General features: G+C 29.8%; 1 protein-coding gene across 1 annotated transcript; it reads right to left on the minus strand.

The window, feature by feature from the left end:
• Nucleotides 1-7,354: 7,354 nt before the first annotated feature.
• LOC116767085 (cytochrome b5-related protein-like) lies at nt 7,355-18,967 on the minus strand. The gene is made up of 6 exons (XM_032657254.2): nt 18,816-18,967; nt 13,697-13,917; nt 10,533-10,942; nt 9,980-10,168; nt 9,048-9,272; nt 7,355-8,898 (listed from the first exon to the last, which is right to left on the minus strand). The coding sequence occupies exons 2-6, from the start codon at nt 13,910-13,912 to the stop codon at nt 8,601-8,603; spliced, it is 1,338 nt and encodes a 445-aa protein (XP_032513145.2). The 5' UTR covers nt 13,913-13,917; nt 18,816-18,967; the 3' UTR covers nt 7,355-8,600.
• Nucleotides 18,968-19,978: the final 1,011 nt, after the last annotated feature.

Raw genomic sequence — 19,978 nt, forward strand, 5'->3', positions numbered from 1 at the left:
TTGCCTGTTGGTAATGGTCTTATGCCCGAAAGTTAATGTGAGCTTTAAAAGTAAATAAGGGAGAAATACGTCATTTCGAAAAAGTATTGTCATCGTATCACTGAATGGAGGATTTTTGTAGTTATACATAAGTATAATAAAAGTATGTTTTGACGGTTTAATCTCATTAAAATAATAAATGCTAAATTACTTACAGAAATATTTGTTCTGTGAATAAACGTGTGACATTGAAGATGATCCCTCTCTAAACTCATATCATATTCAAATTAAAAGCTCAATCTGTAACACTTTGTTTTAATTAATTAATCGTACATTGTAAATATGGGAATAGTTACCGCCTGTAATAATAAGAAATACTAATATAATAATAAAATCTCATTAGACTAAGTGTTTAATCAAATTATATAATAGAATTTTAATGCTATAATTCTACACTTAGAGATTTAAGGTTATCGCGAAGCAAAACAGTTGATAAAGCCTTTTGAATATCAAAATTTCCATCGAATACCGTTGCTAAAGCAAATCCTGTTGTACGTTGACAATACGATTATACTCCTTCCACTAGAATGTGTTGGGAAATAGTCGTGGAAGATTTTAATACACACATGTATCCATTACATTAGCTAATGAATAGCATTATATTACTTTTAACAATACAGTAACATTTTCAAGGCATTTCGGACTAAGCAGGAATCAAAAAACGTTTTCTTGATAAAACATCCAAGAATATTATATTTTTTAATAATATTATAACGGTTATATTTCACTATTGCTATTTGTCCGGGTTTAGTTCAGGTGTTAGCGAGTGAAAATTATGTGACAGTGTAATAAGGGGACTAGCAAAATGGTTTGAAATTCATGACTGACATTAATTGAAAAGATTTTCACATTTAAGCAGAATAATAATGAAAACTGTGTTCTAAAAATTAAACAGCCTGTATAAACTTTAACGACTTTAGGGAAATAAAACATCATTGCTGTTAATATAAGAGCAGGCAGATTTGTTTCATTTAAAATGTTTGCTTGTGGTTTTGATAATGATATAACATATGTTTTAAAATATCAGGCTCAAAATTCAATTTTATTGAGTAGTTTTGAAAATTCTTCTGGCCCGGCAGAAAGAGATAAATCGCCTAACCTCTGAATCTATGTCTTTCCAATAAATTTAAGAAGGAAATTATGTCGCACGATCGATACAAGGCGGATTATTCATTTGTATAAATGTAATTTAACTTTATGATGCCCATTCCTTTCTTAGTGTAATGGTCTATCAAAAATGACCGTTTTTTTTAAGCGATTTATGTGATTGCAAGTGATGAAGTGTTTTTGTGAATTTAAGACCCTTCACAGCATTTCGAGTCTAGGTCTGTTAATATTGTGCAATAAGTGTGTACCATCTGCGATATTAATTCTTTTTTTTTTTGTAAAAATATGTTATGATATCTTTGTCTTACCGCAACATTATTGTATCTATTTTTAAAATTTTGTACTTATTTTGTTAATAAGAAACCGATACAGTTAATAATAATTTAATTTAAAACTATATTGAATTATAATTTGGGCTTCATTTTATGCAACCAGTTTCCTTCTATTCCGAAAACTTAATGAAGTTTATGGGAAAACTAATTCTTAAATGTCAACCACATAAATACATGGTATGTAAATGACATATAAATCTAATTACCATTAAGACAAACCAGCCAGGAATTAATGCAAACGATCGAGTATTAAAGCAATGTTTATTGATGCAATAAAACCTAAGTTGTTTGTTAACATAACCATATCTTTTTATCGACATTTAGAGTAAGCTGTGTGAATGTTTATGCTTTCATTGGCCATCGCGCTAATAGGCAGATTTAATTTAAAAATTCCTTTTTTTTTTCATAACACAGTTATATTTTTGGTAAAAAGGTATTTCCATTATGGTATAGAATTTTTAAAAATATAGGATTATCTTTTTTTTTTAATTTACGTAAATAAAAAAAATACAAATAGGTAAAAAAAAATATCAATTTTATTTTTAAAACAAAGCAATTAATACTGTAATTCAATAAGATTTTTTTGAAAAGCGAGTAAATAAAGTCTATACTAAATTTATTTTGTAGTACTATTACTATTTTATTTGCCGGAAATAATGTGCTTTTAAATAAATTGTTTCGTAATTTTTTTACGCAGATTTAATATAGAAATACAACACTAATATACAAATGTCGGCTCTATCTGTAGGAAGTTTGTTGGTCATTGTTATATTAATAAATATATTTAAGACTTAAACTAAACTAATCACACTTTATTGAGTTATCCTGTTTAACTAAAAAGAATTTGTCATTATTACAAGGCACGTTTGATAAATATTAACCCTGTTCATCGTTTACGGAATCTCATATAAAATCGTTATTTATATTTCCAACTTCATGTTTTCCATATAATTACAGTATGGGAATGCTGTAATTATATAATATATAGTATGAAGTCAAATCTTCAAATTTATTTGAGGAATAACCCTGAACTCAGTAGCTGTATTTTGTTAGCTTACTGTGAAATTGCTATCAAAAATTATAAAGGCTTGTTAAATGAATATTATTTGGTATTTGCGGTCATAAATAATTCAGGCTCAATCAACTCTACCAAATTTCTTACCATAGCTACTACAGTGAATATTAAGAAAGACCGAAAATAATAGGGCATAAAGTTTCAAAAACTCCTTTGACTATAATGTAAATAAAACAGTTTTAAAATAAGAATGTTATATTTTTTTTTGCAGTGGCACCATGATTTCTTTATTATTTTTATATAAGCTAAACACCAAATTTCATATTAAAAATTCTTTAACTTGTTATGACACTAAATGAGTGTAAAATACCTTTGAAATCAGTCATTAATTTTTATTGTTGGTAATGCTGTGATAATCAAACAACAAAATAAGTCTCACAATGTATGGTTTATGGCACTGGTCTACCCTTTCTTTCGTTAGAAGCAAACGTTTCAACAAGACCATATACACTCACATATATATATATATATATATATATATATATATATATATATACACATAAAAACAACGATATACAATAGATCTATATTGTTTTTAGCGTCACTGGCGGGTAATGACCAAAACAAAAAACCATGTCATGCTGAAATTTTTATGCTTTAACTAATCTAAAAAACTATTTTTGTTATTATCTATCATCTACATTTACGGAACTTTTACGTATGCAGATAAGCAAACAGAATTTTGGAAAGTGAATAGTCTAGATTATTTTCTCACTTTGATTACTTTCTTAGATCTTGGTTTTTGATTATATAGGTAGGTGTATGGTAGTTTTATCTCATATTAAAAAAATATTTATAAAATAGCTTATTATAAACTACAACTTATCTTCTGATACATAATATGTATATCAAATTATAGTTACCCAATTTAATTAGGTGCAAATATAATGAGATCTAAGATTTTCGCGAGTATTCATTTAAATGAAACTAGTATTATTCGAATTTACTGCGCGGATTTTATTATTTAAAAACTACATAATCCCGACGATGGCGGTAGATGATAAATAACAAGGACCAACTGACAGACATTCACACCTCGTCTGCTCGTGATCACAGTTGCTGCAAAGTAACCGAAACGTCGGGATTATGTAGTTTTTAAATAATAAAATCCGCGTAGTAAATCCGAATAATACTAGTTTCATTTAGGTGCAAATATTTTAACATAATACAGCTATATACACGTTGAAAACAACATTATTTTTTAAGCTTTTCTTCAAACGTGTTAAACAAATTCCCACACTAAACATATATAGACTAAGATAATTCAATAATTCAGTACTAAAATATATTTTCGAATACAGTGTGTAATCCTGTATGGGAATATGTCTCATTGAAGTTTGTCGTTTGGGAGTATTAATGATGCATATCAAGAGACACGCGTTGCCTCCAGTCCTTTGGTTGCACGTTAAAGAGATTTAGTGCGTTATGTGATGAAACTGCAGCTCTCATTATAGATGGGTCCGACGAATGTGCGTAATGCTTTTGTGCCTACAAAACGTGCCGGCTTAAATGGACACAGTTTGTTATCATAAATAGTACTCGCTGTTGTGATGGGCATGTGTTTAAGGGATTTCCTTAAATCTTGCTGAGTGTGATTAAAATTGTATGTTACTTTGAATTATAAAGAGCTGATTTAGCTTTTCTCTTTTAATTTCATGGGTATTGTTCAAAATAATATAAAATAAAAGTAAAATATAAATTAAGAAACGAAACCTCTTAGCATTCAATGGATTCACCGTGCGGGTGCCGGGTCCATCGCATTGCAGGGAGTGGAGCTTCAACAGTGCCTGGGACTTGCGACCCCGGTGTCGGTTTAAGGGGCCCCTAACTAACGCGCGTTAAACGCTCACCTTCACTGTATAAGCTCCTCTCCCTACCTAACCATATTTGAAAAGAACCTACTAGGGCTGCCTTCGAAGTACGTTCCAAGAACGAATTGATGTGAGTTCTGGACAGGCCCAAGTCTTTTAGTAGGTTGTAGAGAGATTTAGCCGTTATACCTCTCGCTCCCACTTCTACCGCATATAAATCCACGACGAACCTATTTCGAGTGAGTTCGTTTGTGAGCTCGTATTATTTGTTGACCTTGATGGTATGGTCTTTGGTGATGTTGGTTTCCCAAGGAACCGTAAGCTCTATTATCACAACGCGCTTTAAAATTCGCGAATACATAAATATGTCTGGTCTGGAGGCCGACGCACAAATATCCTCGGGGATTTTGTATTGTTTTTCACACGTATCCATCATTATAGTCCAATCCGTAGCCGCTTTAAGGATGGAGTAAGGCTTGACATTTGTTTTTATAGCCCTAGTGCCCTCTCTCAAGTCTTTTCGGTACCTTTATCCCATCTTACTAAATTACTCTGATCTGGGAGAGTCATCTGGAACGCATTGAGATAGAATTTTAGCAATGCTGGCGACCAATCTTGGATTAAGGTGCGCCATTTTAGTGCTAATGGGATGCAAAAAATCTCCAATGTCTAACCACTCGTTCTGTATTTCTAAACTTATTGCATGGATCTTATATTTATCATTCTCGTCTTGCCGAATAAAAGACCTCAATATATCCGTATCTTGGACCATCTTACTTGATCCTAACCTTACTCTGTTACTTTGCGCTCCTTTCATAAACTGCTTGTGGAATTGAAGCCTTGACTCTAGCTCTGGGGTATCTTTGTCTTTTGGGAGCGATGTAACGACGTCATCCTGGGATTTCCCCAGGATGTATCTCTTGGAAACTCTCAGGTGTTTATATAGCTCCGATGGCCTTTTTAGACTCATCCCAAAACTATTGCGATCCCTAAATAAAGCCGATGAATCAGCCGTTAGCGCGAGCCCGAGCCACAACTTCAACATCTTTATGACGCCTGCATCTAACTTTGACAAAAGGGTTTTATTAAAATCATAAACGAGGAAAGGCCAATTTAAACGTGAAGTTAGATAATTATCGTAGATCTAAGCTTTTATAACGTTACGTTTATTAATTATTTATTTAAAATAATTTGTGAATTCACATATAGAATTGGTGTATAAAGAATTAAATGATAAGACTGCATTAAATATGTATATCACATATTTTACTCGACTGAGCCAAATAAACCAAAAGATACCTAGGTTTTTAATTGAACAGTTTTGAAATGAGTGTTTATTAATATTTTATAAAATTAATATATCGGATTTAATGAAGATTTTCTTTATAACCAATCATATATTTATAATACAATAAAAAAGGATTTAACTTGATAAGCAATTAAAAGCATTTTTCTTTATACATAGCTGAGTTTTTAATATTTATATTATTCGTATATTATCTACATAGCATAGCATTGTCGAGAAGAAATTGCCGTTTGGTGATAATGTTACCTGTTGTCGTCGTTTCTTACAGTAGTTATTTGTTTTTCTTTTTATATATCTGTTTTTCCTTCAAGTTATAATTTGGGTGTCTTCAAGAAGAGGGTGAATCGGCTGATACTGAGATGATGCGTCTAACACTTTATTTCCAGCTTTTTACGGGTGGATGGACAGTCAAGCAATATCTCGTCGAACTGTTGTGCTGGGGATGTTGTAAGAGACATTTTTAAGAACTGTGAAAGAAACTGTGTAGGGTCATAAATTTTCTATAGTTAAGGTTTTTTTGAAAAATGGGATAAAATTTCTCTATGAACTCTGTTCTAAGAATTTTGTAGTTGTGGTGACTTAGATAGATATAATTCGGTTGTTCTTTTTACGTTTACGCAACTTGATAGGCTACTATAACTGTATAGGTTCTGTAAAGTTAAGCTATGAATAAATAGCCTATAATTACATTCTAGTACATAACACATATCTCGTGAGTAACTAGCAAAAGATGTTGTTAGTGGTACAAAAATGCTGTATTAGATTATAATCTCATGAATAATATTAATAGTGATCAAGGTAGCCTACAGCTGAATAAAATTAAGTTTAACTTAGAAGAAACATTTATCATATGTCTTCGGCTGTGTCAATTCTTATCGACCCTTATACGTTATATATTACAAAAAGAAAATAAGGAATAATGTTAACTGTTAAGTGCCAGAATTGATAAATATAATTAATTAAACCTAACGCTAATGTTGCATGTTATTATATGCAAGCAATGGTTATCAAAACCATTAATATGCTTATATACGAATAACTCCCACGCTAACCTCCTGGAGTATAGCGAAAAAAATTATAACAAAGTTCTTAAATTCCAATTTGCACTATTATTGCTTCGAGGGACATCAATGCCAGTTACAGGTAGATGTGAGTATAAATGTGTGCGCAACCAGACATTGTAGAGACGAACCTTCTTTAATGGTAAATAAGCATTTCAAGAATTTATATTTTTGTACGCGTATTTTACGTCCCATTAAGACAAATATATATAGCACTTAACACTTAGTATAAGAATACATGACGCTTGTTATAATAATTTGATATCAAATAAGGCAGAATAGATAGTTGAATCTTTTTAAGTTCTATTCTCGTTTTATTTGCTTATATGTGTGTTTGTAAGTCAAAACATATTAGTGTATAGTGTTTTATAATATCTTAAATTTTCCGTTCTTTTATCAAAGGCACACGCTGGCCACGGAGTGTGAATAAAGTGAAAGGATCTTAAGGCCAAGGTTATTATAGTTTCACCAATGCCAGTTATTGTATCGTAAACAGACAAAGTATTGTCAGTCTCCAATAGAAACGATTTTTTCTATAAACCTGTAAAAATGTTCGACTCCTGAATTATACATTTAAGATTTAAAATTATAATTAGTGTGTAATAGGGTAATGAAATACATAATTTTGACAAAAATGTATATATTTTTATTACAGCCACATAGAACTATGTATCTAAGTAAAAATCGTCAATAATTACTTTAAATAATTATCTTAAATGTAATTTTTATTTAAAATACAAAATATGTATGTTGCTTTTGTTATATATCGTAAATTTCATCCAATATTACAAATTTTAAGACAATAATTTATTATTAACGGGGTTGCTTATTGTTTTAAAATATATTGCAATAAACAATTATTCTAGTTATATCCGTAATCAATGAGAAAAATATTCTACGTATTCAACCACAGCCAATGACTTAATGTATAAATTTTAAATATAAAATAAAAAGTTTGACTTATCTATTCATTAAACTATAGCGTACCTTTGTTCTGTATCTATAATTAATTAAAATAATTTATTTAACCTTTATTTAACTAAAGCAAACGCGTTCTTGTCATTTTTTTTAATGTTTGGTATATCAGTCTGTTATTATGCAATTTATTTTATACGTTAAAAAATGTATATATTAAAAATTAAAGGAAAAAATATGTCTTTTAAAAGACCTTTTCTACGAGACGACCTATGTAGGGGTACGTGTCTGACAATCTAGTTCAAAATTCTCATTAAAAGCAGTGTTAACCCTAAAGTAATTAACCTTCAATTAAACCGAGGGCTTCTTAGAACATATATCTTTTTAAGACGTCCCCTGTTGTCATACATGACCTTTATGTTCCCATTTCAAGGAAAACATAACAAATAGTTGTAATTTATGAATGTTATAAGAATAACTTTCAACGCCAACTATCGTCTGACGATTTATGCAATAATATATCAAGTCGGAGACTTTAAGAGTTCATTGACACGCACAAAATACTAAATTAAATTTTGCATTGGAAATATAATGATGACATGTTTAAACACAAGTTATAACCAAAGCAATTTAAAGGCAAGATTTTACATACTAATGGTAACTTAGACGCAATTTAAAACAAATTGTAGGTATGTTAGAGAAACTAGAGGAAATAATAGACTAATTAAAAGAGCTATAAAAATGTTATGTAGTAGAAACCAGCGTCATGAACGTTAATATACAATGATACAACTAGAGGTCAAATAAAGTTTTTTTTTAAATATAAATTAGTTTTTATAATAAGGTAAACATAATCTTTGCTTTAATTGCCATTCCATTCATATATGAATTTGAGATATAAGTTTTAGAGGAATTAGTAGTTCTCAATTAGTAATGTTATTTGTATTTAACTATTTAACTACTTTGCTTCACTTTTTGCTTGAAGTTATTAGGTCGTTTCCTTATTAATTGTTTGCTTTGGCTTATCAATGCGTTGTAGAAGGTGGTTGTTCGAAGCTGTGTCTCAAATTTCTCACAGTGCTCTAGTAATGTGGGGTACAGGTACTTCAATTCGGCGTGATCTAACGTTGGGAACAGGTGGTGAAGGGCATGATCTCCGAAACGAGTGAGCGATTTGAAATGGTCTCCCGCGTAGTCGACCCTTTCTATTATTGAATCAAGTTGATGGATTCCCCAATCGAGTGTCTCCTCTCTGGAAATGATTGCTCGATAATTAATGTTTATTAAATATACTGACGTTCGGTATATTTAAATTAAAATTATCTTCCAGAAAATTGAGATAACTTGAAAAACATGTTTCATTGCATTTAAACCATGTGAATATAATATATAAAACATTACCTCGGTACGTCTCCTTCGAAGAAGTTTGTATGAGCGTGGTGTCCAGCAGTGAGACCGAATATCATGAAGAATAGACTTGATATCATCGTAGTAGCCAGCCAAACCAGCAGAGTCCATGGTAAAAACAGTCCACTGATATACCACATCCATATCGGCAATACGAAAGGTATGGCATTTGCCAAAGTTAATTTTTTATCATCCAATTTTAATATTCCCGCAACAAATCTATAATTAAAACAAAAGTTTAACTGAATTTAGAATCTTAATTTGAATGTATAAATATGCTTTGTATAAATATTAATCATTCGATAGAATTAACAGCGGATATGAAAATACCTATTGTGATTTTATTAGTAAGATTTAAAATTTTGTGATTTAATTTATATTTGTAATAAAAAACAAAAAATATATAATCAACAAATAAAATGTTACCAGAATCAAAGTGTTACTATTTGGTATGTGTTTTATTTTATTAAACAACTCATCTTTAAGAACGTACAGAATAATTTTGTTGAACCCAAGCCTATGTCATGGAAGTAATAGGATTATTATTTTTTTCAATTAATATTCATAATAGAAGTATTATAATATCTTGTCACGGCTAATATGAAACAAGATAGGAAGCAGGAAAAAAATAAAAAAGCCATAATCGTTATTCACTTGCTTGGAACCAAGGTAACAGTTAGTACATAATATAGTATATAATTAACTCCTTCTTAAATGATACAAGCACGCGAATACCTTTGATACCTAATGATCCAACTTGGATAGTCATTAGTGCGGATGGAATAGAGTTTCAAAGAATTTGAAAGAGTTTTTAGTATATCGATTTAAAATTTTAATTAATAATTAAGGCCCGTAATAAACGTATAGTTCATATGCAAACACTAAAATGTCGTGACAACGATTACAATTGAATTCTTTGTACTTACTCTTTAATCATGCATCCGAGTGACGTGAATAAAAATACGACGGGGTAAAAGAAAGCCCCCATTTGGGCCCATAATGGCTTATCCGGCCTCGGTAAGTATTGCAAGAAAGGCTCTAAGAAGCTCAATTCTATATCGTTTGCTGTATTTGTGTATAAGTGATGAGACATCGAGTGTGAAATCCGCCAATCACTAAAAAAATATATATTTATTAATACATTTTCTTGATATGTGATTAGTATGAATTAATATAGTATAATTCTCATTTTATACAGTAATATATAAACTCCTTTGTTCTTTGTAGCTTAACGTTTTCTATATAACTCGGGGGTTAAGAACGAAGAAGTGATATAATGTTTCCGCACTTCGTCATAGTAATTAAGAATATTATTATCATTATTAAAACATGGGTAATTTAAAAATTTTATACATATATTCTATTATTTGTTCTTGTATCTTGATGTGAAGTTGTATAAACAAATTAAAGATAATATGTCTTTAAAATTATTTACACATGTGTTGAGAAAGATTAATTTGTATTTATTAAAACACTCACAGGTATGAGAAGCCGCTTATATTGAAAAGGTACATCCGCCAGCTATCTGCTCTATGAAAATAGTTGTGGGCACAGATTGTTAAGGCACAAAGTGTTAGACCGAGAATCAGCGTGGCGGCCGCTCCATATATTAAATTCTTTGTCCAAAGCCAACAACAAAGCGGACCAGCTACCACGAGGCATACAAAGAGAAAATCTGTTACATTGTCACTCTTTTTCCTTACGTCGCCTGGTATGTCTTTTAATTTTAACACGACTTTTGCTTTCAATGTCTTATAAAACCCATCTTCCTTAAACGTAAAGGGTGAATTCCGTGGGGAGTCGGCTTTCTTAATAAAATATTTGGGTAACAGAGCTTCGGCTGTACTGTTTATGTGATGTGTTTCAAAGGCTTCGGTAATATCTGTACCCTGGAAACAGGAATAAATTTATTACTGGTATTAATTCCGAGCATAATTATGACACGATGTAGACCGATGTTTTACATAATATTTGTATTACAAATAAGGGGTTAGACATTATATTAATGACTTGTTTATTTTATTATATAGTTTTAAGATATATGTTGACAAATATGCTTAAATTACAACAAGTATTAAGTTAATAAGATCTAAGACTTTCGCGAGTATTATTCATTTAAATGAAACTAATATTTTTTCGAATATACTACGCATGCTTTATTTTTGAAAAAAAACTACATACTCTCGACGTTTCGTCGGACAGGAGGAGTGTTGCTGAAAAGTAACCGAAACGTCGGGATTATGTAGTTTTTTTAAATAATAAAATCCGCGTAGTATATCCGAAATATATTAGTTTCATCTAAAAGTTCTATAACTCTTGTAAATAAAAATAAATAATTTGATTAGTTTATAAAATCAGTGTTTTATTTTTCGGTATGCATTAACTTTCGTTTGCTTTTTGAAACGGAGCTAATATTTTTTTAACGGTAAAAACGAGCCGTGAATGGTTGACTTTGGTTATAAAAAAAAAGATTTACTTTTTTACTTTTTTTATTATTTATTAAATGTCACTGAAAATCCTATTATTAAATTTTATAATTATGATATTGATTCATTGATTTTAACATTTATTTTAATATTGAAATGAAATATAGTAGGACCTCGGAGTAGAACGTAAATTTTTAGTCCGGTTACTGTCATTCACCTAGCGAAACAACATAAAATTTAGTCATTTTTAAAACGACTACTGGCAGAGGTGATTGTATTAACCTGTTCTCTTGTTGTTGTAACAAATTCGTCCATTTCTAAAGTAATTTTAAGAAAAAATACGCCAAAAATGTCTGAAATCAGAGCATTCTAGATATTTGTAAAATGGTGTCTCCTCGACTGTCTATAAATAAGTGCCTACACGTATGTAATATTTTTTGTACGTGACAATACGTTACACGTGATTCTTTCTTAGTCTTTATATTTATGTTACTGGATAATATATTATCCGTACCTATATTTTTAATCGTGTGCAGTATAAAAAAAAGGAATAATAATTGTAGAATATTTTGAACAAAAAATACAATCATTCGAGAATTATGATAAATATACGCTGTTTTAAAATAATTTTGAAGTCGGCAATCTAAAAGTTTATTTCAAGGTTGCTCTACCAAAGGTTATTTCCTCCTCTCTTCAAGGAGATTAAGTTAGGTTTGAAACTTGTTGCTAATGTAAATTCCTTTTAAATATCGCTTACAACCGATGATGTTAGAAACCGGTCGTGATAAATAAAATGGTGTCTAATAGTTTTTTTTTTGACAAAAAACTACTGTGATTTCGCCATGTAATTGATGTTTTTGGGAACGTAATGGGAAAGTTTTAAAAGCTATATTTTTTCCTTAAAAAAGGACTAGTATGTATCAAAGGATGAAAAATAACACCAAGAAAGTATCAGCTTTATCAATTTAAGGTTACATTATTAATACGAGAAAAAAATTATTTTGTATTTTTTAGTTTTCTTTTCAGAGTGATAAACATATTCTGCAAACTTCTAAGTATATATGTATACAAATCAATTTTATGTTATCAACAAAATCTGATTTGAGATCAGAATAAAACCACAAATAATTGATTAAAGAGAAACGTAGAGAAGACAAGAGTAGAGATTTTAATCAGTGATTGTGTTGAAATGAAAGTATTTGTGAGAAGACGTTAAAATTATTTTTATCAAATATCTTTTATGTCTAATTTCACTTTTATTTTGGAAAAATAAAATTTTACTTAATGACCTTTAACATTCTGCCTTTTAAGGAGCATTGTCTTGATATAAATTAACTTATCATAAAGATAACTGTATATGTTTCTATCGTGAACTATTTAGGATCAATAATCTTTTTCAACACATTTCTGTCACAAAGCACACGTCTTTGACGCTTTTCCTTTCGGCCTGTCTCAAATACTCTGTCCTTTTTTTTGAACTACGTCTCCTTTACCTTCTGTTAATATTCCGTCTTTACTTTTTAGGATACACAAATTTCTACTTATAGTTTGAACCAAAATAAAAGTTTTATCTTTAGCTCTACTATTTCTAATCCCGCTTTCAAAATTTCTCAAAACATATTGCAGTTAAAAAATTCCAAACTTGTTATGACTCCATACAGGGTAATTCAGGAGTAGATGACCATAAGGAACAGATGGCTTAATCAAATAATTCCTGAACTGTTACTAGGTTAGATGTTACTAATAATAGCTAGATGTTACTAATAATAATAATAGTTTAGTTGCTTTGTGACATTCGTAACAGTAAAAACACGTGCAAAAAGTTTTGTGGAAAATAATTAAAAAGTAAGTAAAATTTTTATTATTTGTTTTGTGTAGTAGAAATATGCTTAGAGGATTTTTGTTTTAGGTTAGTTGTGATATTATTATCTAAAAAGTTTTAGGTGTGGTCATCTCTCCTGGACGAAAAAAAAGAGATGGCCAGTGTTGGACTAATATGATGGCCATACGGAGACATGGCCAATGGTAATTTAAAAAAAAAATATTTTTGAGTGATCTCATTAGATATTGTTATTTTTGATATTATTATTTCAACGTCGATTGTTTAAAGTTTAATTACCAATACAAAATTCTATAAAATATGTATTTCATTAACCTAAAATTTATAATTAGAATTAATGATTCGAGTAAATAATAATATTAGTATTTGAAAATAACCTTGGTCATTGAAAGCCACTGCGAGCCCCCAGGATGAGAAGGAATAAATTCGGTGAGATCGTAAATACTGTCATGAATTCTCCAGAAACCTTCAGCGCCATCTTGAATCTGTTTCGCTTTTATCCATTTTTGTGGACTCTTTGGCTCTTCTTCTCTGAACAAAGGATATTTTAGTTTCGGAAAACTCACTTGCCGTCTTTCTGGATCAGGTGCCATTCTTGCTGAAATTAGAAATAAGGAATTAATGACTCATAAAATAATTTCACCATACGTTATATACCTACTATTACAAAGCGCTTAATTCTGCACACATAAAGTGACTTCCAAACAAATACGTCAAGCAATGAAAATTATACGAAATTTTCCGTTCATAGTACAAAGATTTAATGATTTTATAATAGATGTTTTATGTTCTAGTTGTAAATTGCGAATAAATTAGCTAAGAATAAAATAAATAATAATGGTACTTGTTTAGCGTAGAAAATAATTGATTTTTTTTAGATTTAATATGATTACTATTTTACGTGTTGGGTTTACACATGAATGTTGTTAATTTAAAACGCTATTAGTAATCTAATTTGGCTCCAATTGATGTATTGTTAATACTATTCAGCCATTATTGTTACCATAGTCCTTATATTAATGATTGACAAGTTTAATTAAAAACACATTAAACAAGGTGGGCAAAACAATAATGTGTTATTTATTTGGTTTGGAGAGAATGATTTCAAGCTTACCTCCGTATATTTTTAAACATTCAGTTTGAATACGGCAAATAATTCTTAATAAAAATAAAATTTTATTTTTGTAATCAAAACTTTTGTTTATACAATTTACAGTTCCAGTTAAATAGTTGTATGTTTAAAAAAAACGTTCTGTGACATTTGTAACTTTTACGGTAATATAACATTTTGGTTTTGTATTATAATAATAATATATGTTTTGAAGGCTAATTTCTAGTTAGGAAACTAAAGTTATCACAATAAGGCTCTTCGTTGTTCCCAACAACTTGTTTTTAACAAACATGAAACAAGATATACATAAATATACTCTAAGATGGATCTTACAATATTTCGACAAATAAAACATCTTAGTTTAAATGTACTTACTTTTTTTCTTACTTAAATATTCGAAAAGACAACAATATGGAATACATACATGACATGAAAAAGGGAACATAAAAATAAAATAATAGTGTTAATAATATTTTTGTCTATTAAATGTGTATTAGCAATATTTTCGGATTAACTAAGCTTTTTTTATTAATTTAAATACATAGTCCCGCAGTTTCGGTTACTATGCAGCAACCGCGATCACCGGCAGACTATAGTCAAAATGAAATTTTCACTCGAAAATTTTAGTTTTATTTAGATGAATACTCGCGAAAGTCTTAGATCTCATTTAATGTGTATTTACTTATTGTAACCTGAAAAATTTAACTAGTAATACTAATTTAAATATAACTCATTGAAAATATCATAATTTACCAAAAACATTAATTATGACAGATTCTGACACGGTTATCTGAAGATTTGTGCGTCCTCAAATAGCACGTGTGCATCTCATCAATCGCACCCCCCCTCAATCCACTAACGTACGAGTACCTACTAACATTAGCGCAGGGGACTGTTGTTTTTAATAAAATAAAATGTAGAAATATATTTATCATTTCGATTTATAACTGAACATTTCTTTAGACAAATAATGAATGATTGAATATAAAGCAAAGATAAACATAAGCCTTAAAATTTTTACACCTTCACGCTACTATATAAAATACTTAAACCTCACTTAAACGGGTAAGCACCCGTCCATTTCACAAGATGCCCGTAACGTTTAGCACATTTAATATTTATAAAAGTAATAGTTTTTGATGATTACAGCTATTACTTTCGCTTATATGGGAATGTATTTCGAATGAATTTTTATTTATACAATTTATATAACAGAGAAGAGTAAAATTTACAGGCATTTTCTTTATTTTAATCAAAATTTGATCTCCCTCGGGAACGAGGTGATAACTGTTTGATTTGATAAATTCTTGACGCGTAAATCTTATTTTAAACTCTTTTTTATGTATTTCATAAAGTCATCATCATCATCAGCCTATCGGAAGCCCACTGCTGAGCATCAGCCTCTTCTCGCATGGAGAAGGTTTGGGCATTAATCGCCACGCTTGCTCAAGACGGGTTGGCGATTTCAAACTTATAATTTCAAATTATAAGTCCAGGTTTCCTCACGATGTTTTCCTTCACCGTCCGTCAGTGGCGTCTAAATACTGTTAGAAAGTACATTGAAAACATACATAACTATGAAATTTACAATAATTTTTTTTTTAACTATGAAATTGTACATAACTATGAAAAATCACATTGGTACTTTCATAAAGTACGGAGTACTTTTTATTTTGACAAAACAAAAGATATATATAAACTACACACTAAAGTCAATTTGATAAATCATGAAATTGACATTTAAAATGTAAATAACAGACTAATTATGTGCAATTATTGATTATAAGTTATTTTTGTTATCAAAAATTGTATTTTGTAGAACATAACACTGGTATCCCTCGGACAAAAGGACAAAACATTATGATAAACTTCTTCTTACCTTTTTTTCTACTTTAGCATAACCTAAAAAGTCAACAGATTGTTCGTCTTGAACTCAATACAAAAATAATATATGTACTTCGAATGAGTTATAAATGTATTAATCGAAATTGTATGAATTTACGCTTAGTATACTGTAATTTACTCTAGCTAAGTTCGTCTTTGTTTTAAAAACATACGAAAAAACTTTTTAAGTGAACATTTATTATATTGAAAAAAATCTTAGTTCTTTTCGAAATAAAAAAGTAAGTATTGTAAATGTTTTTAAAAGCAAAATCTGAGAAACATCCAACTAGGCACCAACGAGGAATTGAATGTTATAAATCGGAACTGATTGCTGAGTCCTCTTTTTATACAGTCTAAGCGAATGCACCTATTTGATACAGAGTCACTACTTTGGCCAGTTAGTTTATTTTAAAGGTTTCTTTCACGTGTAGAGGTTAGTTGTAAATCATTATAAATTTTCTAAAATATCGTTCGTAGTAAGGATAAAAAATATAAGTAGAATCTTTGTCTATTGTTCACATTTGCTCCGTTACTATATTGTTTGAAATAACAGCCAATCAAAAGAATATCATATTGATAATGGAATCTAAAAATGTACGTAAACATATTTTACTGAATTTTATAACTTATTCACCGAATTATTTCATTGGAAACTCTCCTTTACACATATACGTAAATTTTTGCTTTATATTTTGGCATTGTAATTTTTTTTTATTATCAATAAAATATGTATACAGAAACAACTTGGAGTGAAAAGCTATTACATGTCATTCCGAAATTACATTTTTAATCAGATGTACGTAATACAATTATACGTTCAAGATAAGATTTATATTAATTATACTTAAAAACAAGAAAACAAATAAAAAAAGCTGCGAATTTTGTCTTAAACATAATGCGTTGTTATAAGTTGTACCCATTGTTTCATTTGGTTAGGAAAATCACAGAGGATTTTTTTTACGAATATCATTTGAATATTCATAATCCTACAAAAAAATATGCTTACATTTGCATGTGTCTTATAAGATAATCATTTAATACTGAATCAAATTGGAAGAGAAGTTGTGTTTAGTTAATCAACTATAATGTTGAAGTTTCAAATAGGGTACTTTTTGTTCCAAGAACGTCATAAAATCCTAGCTACGCATTCAAAACAAGATGTACCAGTCAAATTCAATTAATATAATGATGTTAATATCTATAATATCTTAAAATTTGATCTGCTACGTCTTTGGTACCTGCACATTGGAAACACATTTGACTTAAACTATAATGATGTCCAATGAAGGTAATACGGCTTACAGGTCTTAGAATTTATCAAATGAAATGCAATAAAACAGTGGCTTCATGAACAGGATCAGGAGATAAATGTTTAAATTACACACGTTTACTCGGGCGTGTTTTGAATTCGAAAATTATCATAAAAGGACTGGGATTGGAAACTAAAAAAATATAGAAGAGTCTCTCAGTGCGATCACAAATTTATGTGGGATTAATGGAAAAGTCCAATAATCTTAAGCCGGCTTATCTGTTGTATTGATGAGTCGCATTGATGAGTGTGATTTTTTATCAAAACGAATGTTTTCAGGGCAACGAACGTACTAATCTTGTACTTTTATATAGTTGATATTCTAACGGTCGTTTGTTTTGTATTGTCCACGATTTGATCCTTAAGTCTTATGTTCCTCTTTGTTTGCAAATGTAACACACGTAGACTTACTTGGGAAGAAATGATACTTAATTCCTTTTTACAATTTGATCACTTTTCAAAGTGATTAACATTCACGTATTGTAATGAAAACCTTCCTATGAAGGTTATTGTTTCTGAGAATTGTCCGATTGACGGATGGATGGTTCTGCCACCTTGTATATAATTTGTATTTTATTTTAACGAAATAAAAATTTAATTTTAGTAATGATAATAATTAAATAGTATTTACATTATTGTTACATTATTAGTAATTATATTATTATAGAAATCGCTATCGAATTCATTATCTATTTTGTTATTGACAACAACGATTAGTATTTAGTTGTGACCTTTAAAAAAAATATCACGAGCCTGATAAACCACAGTTTTTATTTTAATTGGTGGAATGTAGTTATTGATTATTTGCTTTTATTATACTAACAACAAACTTTTATCTTTCTTTTTTAATGTCTGTAATTTTATAGTGAAGAGCTCTTATAAAGTTCATTAAACCCAAAAGGTATGATCGGTTATTCCGAAAGGAGTTCCAACGTCCTAAATTTCAAAAGCAATTTTAGAAAATGTTATATATTTTTTAGTTAGAATGTATTTGAATGCTTCCCACGTTAATAGAAGTTAAAGAATATTTGAATTTTAATTTCTTAACATAGGGTCATCGGTAATGAATATATCGTTTGCGGTAATTACAGCTACGTAGGTAGATATAACAAAAAATGTTGACAACAACAAAACATAATTATTAAGTCTAAAATAAATGATTAAATAAACCTAGTTATAAAAAAATACTTGCCTGAGAAGTAGTTGGACGATAAACAATAATAAGAATAAGCGAATTATTATGAGTAAGGTATAACTTTAAAATTATAAGTTACGTGTATATTGGATCACTACCGTCCGTTGCGCGATACGGTTTGTCGGTTACTGATTATTCTTGCGCACACGATGTTTTTATTCAATTCCGTTATGCTTATTAGGGATATTCAAGTTTGTGGTATGGCAACCTAGATTCTAGATTGTATACCTATACTATATTTATTTAACCCAATGGCTAAATTAAAATGTGATGGAGGGACATTTGATGATTCATACAGTATACCGGCGACGTATACAATAACAGGACAAGTGAAAGCCTCGTATTTTACCAAAGGTACAGTGGCAATAAATAAATAATGTTTAATAAATCATTAACAAAGACCGTGAAATATGAGTAGCGAAGCGTTTGTAATTTATAAGGTAATCAGATATATTATTTAGATTACACAACAGACAATACGTTTTTTGCACCTTAGGATACTAAAAACAATTTTATTTAATTACTGGTCTCCTAAAATTAATAAATACAATTCCACATCGAATTTTACCTGAAAAGATTGCTTGATAATATTTTTAAAATTGAATAAATCAGTTTGTCTACTTTACTTGTGTCTATTAGAAATAAGAAATCACTTAAATTTAAAGTAAGAAATAATGAATTGGAAAATGATGATGCTTAGGAGTCTTTGTATCATCAGCCGTAATCAGTTCACTGCTGGACATAATCCTCTCACATAGCACGCCACAGAGCTCAATCTTCAGCTCTTTTTCTTCTATCTCCGCTACCTTTACCTCTCTACGTTACGGAGATGATGATCCCATTTATCTACACTTGGGTCCTACACTACAGTTACTATTTCAAGCTCTTCAATTTAGAACCAGACTATCTGGTTACCTATTCTGCCTCAAAATGGGCCTGCCCGCTGGTATTTTAGCTTGCTAATCTTATAAGTAGCTGCGGAGTGACTAGAATCTGGTGGCTGAAATCAGGCATGGCCGACCACGTTTTGATTATACAATACACGTTTTGATTATATAAATCTACTTATCGAGTCTATAGTTATTTTCAAGTTGAGATAACTATAAGTGAGACTCCATTACGGTGATAGATTCCCTGTTAACATCTTGTTGATGATGTCT

The sequence above is a fragment of the Danaus plexippus genome, chromosome 10 (genome assembly GCF_018135715.1).
Source record: "Danaus plexippus chromosome 10, MEX_DaPlex, whole genome shotgun sequence".
Classification (NCBI taxonomy): Eukaryota; Metazoa; Arthropoda; class Insecta; order Lepidoptera; family Nymphalidae; genus Danaus; species Danaus plexippus.

Coding starts and splice junctions, on each gene's coding strand:
- LOC116767085 (XM_032657254.2), bottom strand. CDS start 13,912: ATGGCACCTGATCCAGAAAGACGGCAAGTGAGTTTTCCGAAACTAAAA. Junction 9,273..9,979: donor CTCGGATGCATGATTAAAGA/GTAAGTACAAAG, acceptor TTTTAATTATAG/ATTTGTTGCGGGAATATTAA. Junction 8,899..9,047: donor TTCGAAGGAGACGTACCGAG/GTAATGTTTTAT, acceptor AATCATTTCCAG/AGAGGAGACACTCGATTGGG.